Source organism: Geotrypetes seraphini, chromosome 2 (genome assembly GCF_902459505.1).
Source record: "Geotrypetes seraphini chromosome 2, aGeoSer1.1, whole genome shotgun sequence".
In the NCBI taxonomy this organism is placed as follows: domain Eukaryota; kingdom Metazoa; phylum Chordata; class Amphibia; order Gymnophiona; family Dermophiidae; genus Geotrypetes; species Geotrypetes seraphini.
In genome coordinates this window covers 35,429,043-35,442,848 of record NC_047085.1, presented here as the reverse complement: position 1 = coordinate 35,442,848, position 13,806 = coordinate 35,429,043, and the positions used below count along the sequence as shown (strand labels likewise).

Sequence of the window (13,806 nt, the reverse complement as noted above, 5' to 3'; positions counted from 1 at the left end):
ACTTCTTAGACTTGAGAAGGGTGGCAATGACCACTTCTGAATACCCTTTGCGCTCTAACGCTTCACGCTCAAGAGCAATGCCGTAAGAGCAAAGCGATCCAGATCCTCCATGCATACTTGACCCTGCGAATGGAGGTCTGGATGTACCTGCAACCAGAGGCTTTGACCTGTTCAAAGATGCATCAGATTTGTGTATCACAGCCTGCAAGGCCAATCTAGAGCCACCAGAATGATTTTTCTCATATGAGTTGCAATCTGTTGAAGGACTTGGCCTATCATGGGCCAGGGAGGAAAGACATACAGCAGGATGCCCTGAGGCCACTGCTGGACTACAGCATCTAGACCTTTGCTTCCGGGCTCAAATCTTCGACTGAAGAATCCATTGCCTTTCTTGTTTTTCGCCATCGCCATGAAGTTGAAGTGTGGATGACCCCAGCGCTGAACAATGGTCTGAAACACTGCCATTGACAGTATCCACATGCCCAGATCCAAGGTCAGTCTGCTGAGGAAGTCTGCTTGAACTTTGGCCCGGCCATGACATGTGCTGCCAATAGCGCCTGAAGATTACACTCCACCCAGTGAAAGAGCATGTGGGCTTCTCTGTCGATTGACATTTGTGAGGACCAGATCCAATATCGCTTTTTCCCTCATGGGTTCCGTCACCATTTGTCTGAGCAGAGCCTCTTGAAAGGCATCCACACCCCTAAATTGGATGACTGTTGCAATGGGTTCCCCAGCCCAGGAGATTGGCATAGACATTATGACCACCCAGGAAGCATGTCCCTAGAGAGGTACTGAGGATGGAGTCATGCTGGCTCGAGTCTCCAGCATCCAGGGCATAGATTCTGGCCTGTGGAGACCAGTGTGAAAGTAACATATTATGGAGAGGATGCATGGGGGCTCTCGCCCAAGGCACAACATCTATTGTGGCTGCCATGGACCCCAGGACTTGAAGACAAGCTGTGCTCTCAGATGTCTTCTGTCTTGGACAAGTTAGCTTCGTCAGCATGGGAGTGTCTGCATGTCTCTGGTAGACAGACTCGGCCGGCAGCCATGAAGAACAAGATTTCCAGGTACTCCAGGTATTGAGTCAGCGTCAAATTGCTCTTTCGGTAATTTACAATCTAACCCAGGTCCTCCAGTACTCAGTTCACCTGATCCACTGCATGCCGATCTTCAGACTGTTCAGCCAGTCATCCAGGTAGGGATGCATTTGCAGGTCCATCTTGCACATGTAAACTGCTACCACAACCATCACTTTGGTGAAGGTGCGAGGAGCTGTGGCCAGGCCAAAGGGTAGAGCTGAAAGTTGATAATACCAAATAAAATAAGAAAAAAGGGGACAACAGAACAAACACTCCTTCCAGCTCGCATGCAAAAGGGTGGCAGTAGAGCTCCCAGTGAAGTAGGAGGATAACAGAAAAAAATCTGGAGTGGATTCCTTCTACATATGGCTCGCAGCCATGGGGAGATAACCCGCTTGCCCAGAATGACACACCTATTGCACTGGAAAATCTGTTTTACTCTTTGGGATCTTGCTAGGTATCTGTGACCTGGAAACAGGATACTGTCCCAGTATCGCAACTCTTATGTTCGTATGTAATAAAGCCTCAGAACACAAACACCATTCACTTAACCTAAACCAGTATACTCTTAAAAACAGAGGTTAAGTGTCAAAAGGATGGAGATAATGCTGTGTATGATTTGCAACCACACTAATAGGTTAATAAGAGATTATGTCCTTACTTGATCTCTTTTCCAGTAGCTAGGTGTGTCATTCTAGACCAGTGGACCGCAAACTATTCAGCCAGCAGCACACTAAACTCAGTGCCCCGGCCTAAAGATACCCGGAAGTACATGTATGCCCATATGTCCACAACCCTGAACCTGTCGCTTCGGTGGGAGGATCCTGGAGGAGGGTAGGGGTGGGGAGAGGAGAGGAGGAGATGCCGAGAGGCACATCCTATAAGAAGTCAGCCCACGCTGGCACCTCTCCTTCTTACCAGCGTCTCTTTGGGGCATATCTAAAATCTGCTGCGGCACACTAGTCTCCCCCGATAAGACTGCATGCCGGAGACCCGGCGGCAGGATAAAAAGCTGCCCCTTGACCAGGGCGGTATCTACGGAAATCATGCAAATGCCTCCGAGCAATGCCACCCAGCACGGGCGGGCAAGGTCTTCAGGAAGATGGGGCACCTTAAGAGTCCATAAAGTCTGAACCAACTTATCCAAATCCTTGCCAAAAAAGAAAGACCCCTGAAAGGGAAATTTAATCAGCTTAGCCTTAGATGCCACATCCGCGGACCAAACCCAGAGCAACAGGGTATGATGAGCGGCCACACCAAGAGCCATGGACTTGGCCGATGCCCGCAACAGATCATACAAAGCATCTGAATGATAAGAAGCGCCCATCTCAATTTTGGCTATTTCCTGTTCAACTAAGGACCAGTCATCAGACTCAGGTCAAGGACACGCTTGGCCCACTGAAAACAAGCCCGAGCCACCAGACCACGACACATCGCTGCCTGAACCGCTAGGGCAGTGACATCAAAATTCTACTTAAGAAGAGACTCCAGCCTATGCTCCTCCAGAGTCCCTCAAAGCTGAGCTGCCCTCAACCGGCACCATATGCTGTTTTGCAATGACTGAAACCACTGCGTCCACACCGGCGACTTCAAGGTATCCCTTCTTCTTCCAGGATAGGATACAGGCGAGCCATAGAGCACGCAAAACAAAAGAGGGACTCCGGTGCCTTCCACTGCGCAAGCACAATATACTGAATATCCTGATGCATAGGAAAAGAGTGGGAGGCTGAGCAGAACCCCCAAAGGATGAGGTCCATGACACGCGTGGGCTCCTTTGCACCTTCCTCAAAGTGAAACACCGAGGAAACCTGCAAAATAAGCTCCTGGAGCTTTCCCGCTGAAAGATGCACACCACCAACACATCCTCGCCAGCTGGTAGAACCGAAAAACCTCTGCAAGCGGCATCCTTCCCACCGAGAGGATCCTGGAGGTCCACCAAGGGGTCCAGGTCCTATCAAATGAAAACTGCTCCTCATAGAAAAAAATCATTGTCCCAAGAGACCCTCGGCCGTTTGGATGAAAGAGGAGGATATGGGGACAAAACTGGCGTTGAGGGGGGCCGAAACAGAGTGGACGCAGAGGGATCCCCCCCAGATCCCTGGGGCGGAAGCAGGAACCACGGCCGCCCGAAGATAAGTCTTGCACAAGGATAAAACAAAATCAGGGGAAAACACCCCTGGCGGTCGAATGGGACTCACTGCCAAAGCAGTGGACTCAGCAGAAACCTGCCCCTGTCTTTCCAATACAGGGAGAATGTCACCTGAGGCTGCAGACAAAATGGAGGTGCTTCCCACCAAAATCAGATCAAAGCCCGCCGAGAATGATGCCCCCGAGGCCTGTAGCAGCTGAGAAGTCTGAACCACCCCAGCTGCTAAAGCAGGCAAGCCAGCAGCAGCTGTAAGGGAGTCCCCAGCAGCATTGGCAGAAAGGGAAACCTTATTTCCCTGACCATCGGAAGCAGGGGGAATCCCTGTGTGGGTGGTGAGGGAAGCCCAGGCTTCCCCGCTGTCAGCTGACAAGGATTCCCCTTCGCGGCGGCCAACCACATTGACCTTGCGTCTGGAGCACTTTTTCCCTTTAAAAGTGCTCGTTGCGCAATACGCAACCAAGCTGAAAGAAAAGTTCTGGTTAACAACAAAAAAAATCAATTACAGTCAATTGAAGGCTCCCTTCAAACCAGCACAGCCTCAGGATTTTTTTTCTATCAGAACACACTTCACTGGCTCTCTAAGCCACCTTCCTTGAAAATACCTGAACCACCTTCCACGAATATACTGATTAATTCATGCATCATTTCAAAAATATACTACTGCAATTCATTATATAGCGGGATAATACAAAAAGAAATCAAGCATCTTCAATTGATTCAAAATGTTGCTATTAAAATCATTACAAAGTCCAAAAAATATGATCACGTTACCCCCTTTTTAAAAACTGCACATTGGCTCCCCATCAGCCACAGAATAACTTATAAAATCGCTTTATTAACTTTCAAAACTCATCAAATGTTCCGACTTTCATTGACAAACTTCTTATTCCACATGTTCAACCAAGACTACTTAGATCTATAAATCAGCATTTACTATATGTTCCCTCATTAAAGAATATTAATACAAGATGTACTACGATATTTTCAGTAATTGCCCCTAAATATGGAATTCTCTAGCCTCTTTTCTTAAAGAAAAAAAATTTAAATAAATTTAAAGGAGCATTGAAATCCTTTCTTTTTAAGATGCATTTGAACAATAATCATTTTCATATCTAGTCTCCTTTCTGACATCTGTTATTGCCCCTGAAATACTATTCCTTTTGAAGAGATTGATTAAAATCTTATATCCTATCCTCTTGTTTTACCCTTTCCATGTTTATTTTCCTATAATTTTGTAGTTCTACCCTTTTTCTTTTTTATTTATGAGTCTGTTCTCATCCATGTCATTTGTTTTTATATAGTTTTGTTTTTAAATTGCATCCCTTTATGTACAACGCTTAGGTGTTTTATCAGAATTGTTAATAAACTTAAAATTTGATTTGGCATGGCTTATAGCTGAGGCACTTCTATAAAAATTTTGGAGAGGTGGAGGAAATGGGGTTAGGGACTCAACTCGTGACTCGTCGAGTTTTGACACCCCCGAGATCAGACGGACCCCTGAAAGGGTCTCCCCAACCTCAGTCCAGCATCAAACAGGGACATGCTAGTCATGGAGAGCTATTAACCATCAGTGAACTGTACCGGTGTGGAGAGGCACTAAAGAATATGATTAAGCCGCACAGATTATTACAAGGTGCAGTATACTGAGCTTTAATAAACTAAAAAACTTTTGCATGGCTGCAGGAACTTGTACATTCTCTCATTACAGAATAAAACTATTATATTTATCTCTTGTTACATACAGCAACATGCACTTCCTCTGAGATTTTTTTAAATCTTCCAAAGAAATCCTTACTTCACACATTTGAAGCTGAAACAACCTTCTTTCCTTCTCCATCTCTTCAGCTATTTCAGCTCCTGTTATTTCTGTTCGTATCATTCCATGTTGCTTTGCATGTTCTCTTTTTTCCTTTTCAATTTTTGTTCTGCAAGAATACAATCAAAACAGGTTTACAACTCAGTGATCTTGTTGTTTTCAAGGGTATCACACATTAAACTGGATGAGAAAATAATCATTTAAAGGAATGAACACTGATTTACTTTGCTGTAAATTTCTGTTACTAAGCTTTTAGAGCTCATGAAGCAACGTTCCACTGCTAGTAACATTTACAAGATTGAATTTTAGTGAAAACACACTGCATAACAGATTGCATAAATTTTTGCCCTAAATTTTCTTATTTCAGAGAAAAGAAAACCCAGTAGCTCTTTTCAGCAAATTATCCTGTTGTAGGTAATAGTAGTAGTGACTACAAGTATACAGGCCAAAAAATATCTTTATTTAATTTTCTGTGTCATCTACAGGAATTTTCACTTTATGTAGGGCACCCACATTTATATTCCATACGTAAACAAATATATAGATAATCCACATTTTCACATGTGCAAAGCAATTAAGTGCTGTTCTGTAAAGAAGCACTTAATGACATAGTATGTTCAGCACAATTATTTACCGTAACAGGTGTTATCCAGGGACAGCAGGCAGATATTCTCATTGATGGGTGATGTCACCGACGGAGCCCAGGTACGGGCAACTTTAAGTCTTTAGAAAGATCACAATAGCCCGAACCGTGCATGCACGAGTGCCTTCCCACCTAATTTAGGGCGCACAGTCCCTCAGTTATGATAAGCCAGCTAAGAAGCCAACCCGGGGAGGTAGGTTGGTTGTGAGCATATCTGTCTGCTGTCCCTGGATAAAGCAGTTACTTACCGTAACAGGTGTTATCCAGGGACAGCAGGCAGATATTCTCACTTCTGGGTGACGTCATCCATGGAGCCCGGATGTGGACAGCCTCGCAAGCAGACTTGCTTGTAAAACTTTAAGAAAGTTTGTAACTGCCGCACCACGCATTCGCGAGTGCCTTCCCACCCGAGGTAGGACGTGGGTCTCTTCAGTTCAGATAGCTAGCTAAGAAGCCAATCAGGGGAGGTGGGTGGGTTTTAAGAATATCTGCCTGCTGTCCCTGCATAACACCTATTATGGTAAGTAACTGTGCTTTATCCCAGGACAAGCAGGCAGCATATTCTCACATGTGGGTGACCTCCAAGCTAACCAGAATGGGATGGTGGGAGTGTTGGCAATTTAGGAGAATAAATTTTGTAAAACTGCCTGTCCAAAATGGCCATCCCGTCTGAAGAAAGACTCCAGACAATAATGAGAAGTGAAGGTATGAACCGAGGACCAAGTGGCAACTTTACAGATTTCCTCAATAGGAGTAGATCTAAGAAAAGCTACTGATGTCGCCATGGCTCTGACTTTATGGTCTGTGACTAGACCCTGTAGATGCAGTCTAGCCTGAGTATTGCAGAAAGAGATGCAAGCAGCCATCCAGTTGGATATGGTGCGCTTGGAAACTGGATGTCCCAACTTGTTTGGATCAAAGGAGACAAAAAGTTGAGGAGCAGATTTGTGTGGCTGAGTTCTTTACAAGTAGAAAGCCAAAGCAGTCCAGAGTATGAAGAGCTGTTTCTCCAGGATGAGAATTAGGCTTTGAAAAAAACACTGGAAGTACAATGGAATGGCTGAGATGAAATTTTGATACCACTTTAGGCAAGAATTTAGGATGAGTATAGAGGACCATCTTATCATGGTGGAATACTGTGAAAGGTGGGTCCGCTACTAAAGCTTGTAGCTCACTGACTCTGCGAGCAGGCATGAGAGCGATGAGAAAAACTACTTTCCAAGTGAGATATGTGGGATAAGCCAAAGCCATTGGTTCAAAAGGAGGCTTCATCAATTGAGCAAGAACAACATTGAGATCCCAAACCACTGGAGGCGGTTTAACATTGAAAAGTCTTTTCATGAAATCTGGAAACCACATGATGAGCAGAGAGGGGTTTCCCCTTCGATAGGCTGGTGGAAAGCAGCAATTATACTGAGATGGACTCGAATAGATGTTGATTTGAGACCTGACTGAGATAAATGCAACAAGGAGGTAGATTGAGGCTCCTTGTGATGAATGGTACACCAAGCAGAAAACCTAGTCCATTTTTGGTTGTAACACTGCCTAGTGACAGGCTTCTGGGAAGCCTCTTAAATGTCCTTGACAGATTGAGAAAACTGTAGACTGGCAGTTAGGTTGAGAGGTACCAAGCTGTGAGGTGTAGAGACTGCAGGTTGGGATGAAGTAGAGACCCCTGACTCTGTGTAAGCATGCAAAGAGGGAAAGATCCTATGCCCTCTTGTTTTTTTAGATACATCATGGCAACTTGATTGTCATTTTGAATGAGGACTACTTACTGGAGTCAGTCCTGGAATGTCTAGAGAGCATTAAAGAATGGTCGGAGCAAAGAGATTTATATGGAGAGTTTGTACGTGAGAAGACCAGATGCCTTGATTGCGGAAGCTGTCCAGATGAACACCCCAAGCTAGGATCGAAGAATTTGTGAAGAGATTTGATGGCGAGGAGGCTGAAATGGAAGACTTCAAGTAAGGCTGTATGGAACCATCCACTATTAGAGGGAGTGACACAGGTTCGAGGTGACTTGAATTGGAGTAGACAGAGATCCTGTAGCCTGAGACCATTGGGTCGACAGAGCCCACTTTGGGATTCTGAGGTGGAGATGTGCAAATGATGTGACATATACTGTGGAGACCATGTAGCCTAGAATACAGTTCTTCAACCGCCGGTCCACAGAAAATTTCTGCCGGTCCGCGCAGGGCCGGTGAGATCTATGAATTAAATTTACTGTCGGGCATCTCTTCCCCTTTCCCTTCTAGGGCCGGCGTTAAGATCAGCTGCGGTACTGCTACAAGCGGCCGGCAAAAAGAAAGACAGAAGCCGCGGGACTTTTGCTCTTGCCTGCATCGCTATAGGCTCTGCCGATCTCGATCCCGCCCCCTTCTGAAGTGACTTCCTGTTTTTGAGGGGCAGGATTGAGACCGGCAGAGCTTGTAGCGAATAGCAATTCAGGCAAAAGGAAAGATCCCGCGGCTTCTGTCTTCATTCTAGCCATCTGATTTAGCGGGACCATAATTGAAGGTAGGGTAGGTTTTGCTTTGTTATTGCTGCCAAGTTTAGCGGGACCGGGGTCGAAGGCAGGGCTAATAGCAATCGAGTGCTGGAAGAGTGGATCGGGGCCAGCAGCCAAGGAAGGAAATAAGAGATGCTGGATTATGAGGAGAGGGAAAAATGTGATATAGGTGTTGTTGGAAGGGGATGGTAGACCCAGGAGGGGGGTATTGGTGTGACAGAAGGAAGATGGTGGATCCCCATGGGGGAGGATAGTTATTGGAACTAGGTGGGAATTGGAAGAATAGGGACACAAAGATAGATGCTGGACCTTGCAGGGGGCAGAGAGACATGGAAAATGCTGAACAGGAGGGTGGAGTATGAAAACAGAAGTAAGATGTTGGACATGGGTAGAGGGAGTAGGGAGACAGAGGGGATATGCTGGACATGGTGAAGGGGGAATAGGGAGACAAGGAGAAGATGCTGAATAAGGAATGGAGGGAGTAGGGTGATGGAAGGTATCTGCTGGATTAAGATGGGGAAAAGAGGGGAGGCACTGGGATAGGGAAAGATGGTGGGTTGGCTGGATGGCTCAGCAACGGGAAGAAAAAAAGAACACAGGAAGATGCTGGACATGGAGGTTGTAGGGTGAAGGAAAAAAGCGGACTTGACGGAGTAGGTGGGAGATGCTGGACACAGGGTGGATGCAGTAAGAAGAAAAAGGAGGTTCTGGATATTGGAATAATAGGTAGAAGACAGGAAGGGATAGAAGTGGCAGATAGATTGAAGACCTTGGAAAGAAATTTAAGAAAAGACAGAAGAAAGCAGAACAAAATGGGCAGATAATAAAGGTAGAAAAAAATAATTTTATTTCTATTTTGTCATTAGAATATATCAGATTTGAACTATATATCCTGCTAGAGACATAACTGGGGACTGCAAAGCCCAGGCAGTGCTTCTTTAGCTTCCAGCACTCCCCTAATACTATTCCTGTCATGTATAACTGCAGTATTCTGTTAGCATGATATTTCTGTGTAGCATTCTGTAATAATTTGGCTTGTTCAGTTTTCTTGATAGTGGAGGGGATATATGTGAAGGGGAGGGGAGGGGAAACAGGGGTTTTGTTGGTCCTTGCTCTGTATATTTGTATTTATAAAATGACAATTGTACAGAATATTGTTTCTTTTTATACTTTAATAAAATATGTTCAATATAAAATCATAACTGAGGCTTGTGCGGATGGGATCAGATGGTTTGCGGGGACTGAACTCGCGGAGACGGGGTGAAAATGTTTTTTAAAATTTCAGTCTTAGTAGTTTGCCGGTCCACAAAATAATTCTTTTATTTCCGCCGGTACATAGGTGTAAAAAGGTTGAAGAACACTGGCCTAGAAGGTGTAGATCTAAGAACTTGATCTAAATCTTATTGTAAACTGCATAGATTCCTTGCAGAAAATTGTGATATATAAGACACTGTATTGTATTATATTGTATAGTATTTGGTGGATTGTTATGAACATAAGAATAGCCTTACTGGGTCACACCAATGGTCCATCAAGCCCAGTAGCCCGTTCTCACGGTGGCCAATCCAGGTCACTAGTACCTGGCTAAAACCAAAGGAGTAGCAACATTCCATGCTACCAATACAGGGCAAGCAGTGGCTTCACTCATGTCTTTCTCAATAACAAGACTATGGACGTTTCCTCCAAGAACTTGTCCAAACCTTTCTTATAAGAACATAAGAATAGCCTTACTGGGAAAGCACAGTTACTTACCATAAGAGGTGTTATCCAGGGACAGCAGGCAGATATTCTCTACATGTGGGCGACGTCACCGACGGAGCCCCCTAGCGGATGTTTTCGCAAGCAGACTTGCTCGAAGACCTTCAGGCTTGCAATTGGCCCGCGTATGCGCGCGTGCCCCTCCCACCCTGCCTAGAGCATGCGTCTCCTCAGCATGTCCTCAGTTCAGATAGCTAGCAAAGAAGCCAACTACGGGGAGGTGGGTGGATTGCGAGAATATCTGCCTGCTGTCCTTGGATAACACCATGTTACGGTAAGTAACTGTGCTTTATCCCAGGACAAGCAGGCAGCATATTCTCTACATGTGGGAGACCTCCAAGTTAATCAGAATGGGATGGAGGGAGAGTTGGCAATTCAGGAGAACAGATTTTGCAACACTGACTGGCCAAAATGGCCATCACGCCTGGAGAAAGCATCCAGACAGTAATGCGAAGTGAACATATGAACCAAGGACCAAGTGGCAGCTTTACAGATTTCCTCAATGGGAGTCGAGGGGAGAAAAGCAAGAGACGCCGCCATCGCTCTGACCTTGTGGCCCATGACTCGACCCGGCAGGGAGAGACCAGTCTGAGCGTAACAGAAAGAGATACAAGCGGCCAACCAGTTAGAAATGGTCCGCTTAGAAACAGAGAGACCCAAGCGATTAGGATCGAAAGAGAGGAACAGCTGGGGAGAAGAACGGTGCGCTTCAAGTAGAAGGCCAGCGCACGCTTACAATCAAGAGAATGCAGAGCCACTTCTCCAGGGTGAGAATGGGGCTTCAGAAAAAACACAGAAAGGACAATGGATTGGTTGATGTGAAACTCAGAAACAACCTTAGGCAAGAACTTAGGATGGGTACGGAGGACCACCTTATCATGATGGAAGACAGTGAAAGGTGGATCCGCAACTAAGGCTTGAAGCTCACTGACCCGACGGGCAGAAGTGAGAGCAATAAGAAACACAACCTTTTAAGTAAGATACTTAAAGTGAGCCCGCGCTAGCGGCTCGAAAGGGGTTTCATCAATTGAGCAAGGACCACGTTAAGATCCCAAACCACAGGAGGTTTAAGGGGCGGATGAAAGTGGAAAAGACCTTTCGTGAAACGGGAAACCACAGGATGAACAGAGATAGGCTTCCCGTCAATCGGCTGATGAAAAGCAGCAATGGCACTAAGGTGGACTCGAATAGAAGAGGACTTGAGGCCAGCGCCAGACAAGTGCAACAGATAATCCAGGACAGCAGATAAGGAGGCAGACAGCGGTTCCTGCTGTCGAGTAGCACACCAGGAAGAAAAGCGGGTCCACTTCTGATGGTAACATTGGCGAGTGAACTCCTTCCGAGACGCCTCCAGGACATCCAGCATAGGCTTGGAGAACTGGAACGAAGGCATTAAGTCTCGAGGAACCAAGCTGTTAAGTGCAGAGACTGGAGGTTGGGATGAAGCAGAGAACCCTGACTCTGCGTAAGCAGAGAAGGAAAAACAGGCAGAGGAAGAGGCTCCCTGGAACTGAGTTGCAACAGAAGGGAGAACCACGGTTGTCGGGGCCACCGAGGAGCTATCAGAATCATGGTGGCATGCGAAGACTTGAGCCTGACGAGTCTTCAGAATCAGAGGGAATGGAGGGATCGCATACAGGAACTGGTACGTCCAATCCAGAAGGAAGGCATCTGCCTCGATCCTGAGAGGGGTGTAAACCCTGGAGCAGAAGAGAGGGGACGCGAACAGATCGATATCCGGAGTCCCCCAACGATCAAACACCTGGTGCAGGGGCACGGAGTGGATGGACCACTCGTGAGGTTGCAGAAGACGACTCAACTTGTCTGCCAGACAATTTTGCTGGCCTTGAATGTAGACAGCTCAAAGGAATATGTTGCGGCAGATGGCCCAAGCCCAGAGGCGCAATGCCTCCTGGCACAGGGACCGGGATCCCATGCCCCCTTGTTTGTTGATATAATATATGGTGACCTGGCTGTCCGTGCAGACCAGCACCACTCAGTCGCGAAGCAGGTGACAAAATGCCTTCAGAGCGAGGAAAATCACCCGAAGCTCCAGAAGATTGATGTGACAAAGGCGGTTGGCACGAGACCAAAGACCTTGGGTGCGCAGACCGACCAGATGAGCCCTTCAAGCATAGGTCGACGAGTTCGTCATGAGGACCTTTTGCGGAGGGGGAGCATGAAACAGAAAACTTCTGGAAAGATTGGAAGAGAGCATCCACAAACGGAAAGACTGCTTCAACAAAGGAGTCACGACAATGAGTCGAGAGACAGGATCCCGATCCTGGTTCCATTGGGACGCCAGAGTCCATTGAGGAATACGGAGGTGAAGTCTGGCAAAAGGAGTGACATGAACTGTGGAGGCCATGTGATCTAGGAGGACCATCATGAGCTGAGCCGGCGCCGAGGGCAGAAGGGTCACCCTTCAGCACAAACGGATAAGGGCCTCCTTACAAGGCCGAGGCAAGAAGGAGCAGAGATGAACCGTTTCCAGGACCATTCCGATGAAGTCGAGAGACTGGGATGGGCAGAGGTGAGATTTGGGAATGTTCACCTCGAAGCCGAGACTCTGAAGGAGCAAAATGGTCTGATTTGTCGCTCGCAGGACTTCGCTGCGAGAAGACGCTTTGATTAACCAGTCATCGAGGTAGGGAAACACCTGCAGGCTGTGGAGACGCAGGGCCGCAGCTACTACAATCAGACATTTCGTGAAAACCCTCGGAGAGGCCGCCAGGCCGAAGGGAAGAACACGATACTGGAGATGGAGATCACCCACCCGGAATCTCAAATACCGGCGAGAGGTCGGGTGTATCAGAATGTGCGTGTACGCCTCTTTGAGGTCCAGTGAGCACAGCCAGTCCCCCTCGTCCAAGAGGGGGGTACAACGTGGGAAGGGTGAGCAATCTGAATCGTTTCCGGACCAGAAACTTGTTCAGAGCACGGAGGTCCAGGATCGGACGTAGATCCCCCGTCTTCTTGAGTACCAGAAAGTACCGGGAATAAAATCCGGAGTTCCACTGTTCCGTGGGAACCTCCTCGACCGCTCGGAGGTGAAGAAGGGCCTGAGCTTCCTGCAGAAGGAGAGGTAGCTGAGACAGAGCAGAAGGAAACTCTCTCGGAGGCAGGTCTGGGGGTACGCGACTGAAGTGGAGGGGGTACCCTTCCCGGATGATAGACAGCACCCAACTGTCGGTGATAAGACTTTCCCACTGGGAAAGGGGGGAAGGCTCCAGGAAGAAGGAAGCCCGAAGGCTCGGACTGGAATTGTCAAAAAGACGGCCCGGTCTTCACCGGAGCCGGCGGCTTGGTCTTAGATTGATGTTGCTGCTGTTGCTGCTGCCGCTTCAAAGGAGGCCGAGAGAAGGCAGGAGTAGATTTTTGTGGGTACCTCCGGAGAGGAATTTTATATTGTCGAGCCGGGGGGGCCTTTGGTTTAAGTTTTACCAGAGAGGCGAAGGACCGTTCGTGGTCTGAGAAGCGCTTTGTGGCTGCCTTGATGGAATCGTCGAAGAGCTAATGACCCACACACGGGAGATTTGCCAGACGATCCTGTAGATTTGGATCCATATCCACAATCCGGAGCCAAGCGAGGCGATGCATTGCGATCGCAAAGGCTGTGACTCTCGAGGACAACTCGAAGGCGTCATAAGATGCCTGAAACATATACAGGCGGAGCTGGGAAAGGGTCTCTTCAAGGAGACGAAACTCCTGACGCCGAGGCTCCGGTACGGCCTCCCGGAACGAGCGGAGGGCATCCAAGCAAAACCGGAGGTAGGACGTGAAGAGAAAACTATAATTAAGGACACGATTCGCCATCATCGAGTTTTGATAAAGACGGCGACC

The 13,806-nt window shown here is 47.3% G+C and overlaps 1 protein-coding gene across 7 annotated transcripts in view; it reads right to left on the bottom strand.

The window, feature by feature from the left end:
• Positions 1-13,806, bottom strand: part of ASAP1 (ArfGAP with SH3 domain, ankyrin repeat and PH domain 1) — a 558,081-nt gene that overhangs the window by 370,453 nt on the left and 173,822 nt on the right. For all 7 annotated transcript variants that reach the window (XM_033933030.1, XM_033933029.1, XM_033933028.1 and 4 more), the window contains one exon: positions 5,030-5,159. In XM_033933030.1, coding sequence (XP_033788921.1) covers positions 5,030-5,159 — 130 coding nt within the window. The remainder of the gene's footprint in view (positions 1-5,029; positions 5,160-13,806) is intronic.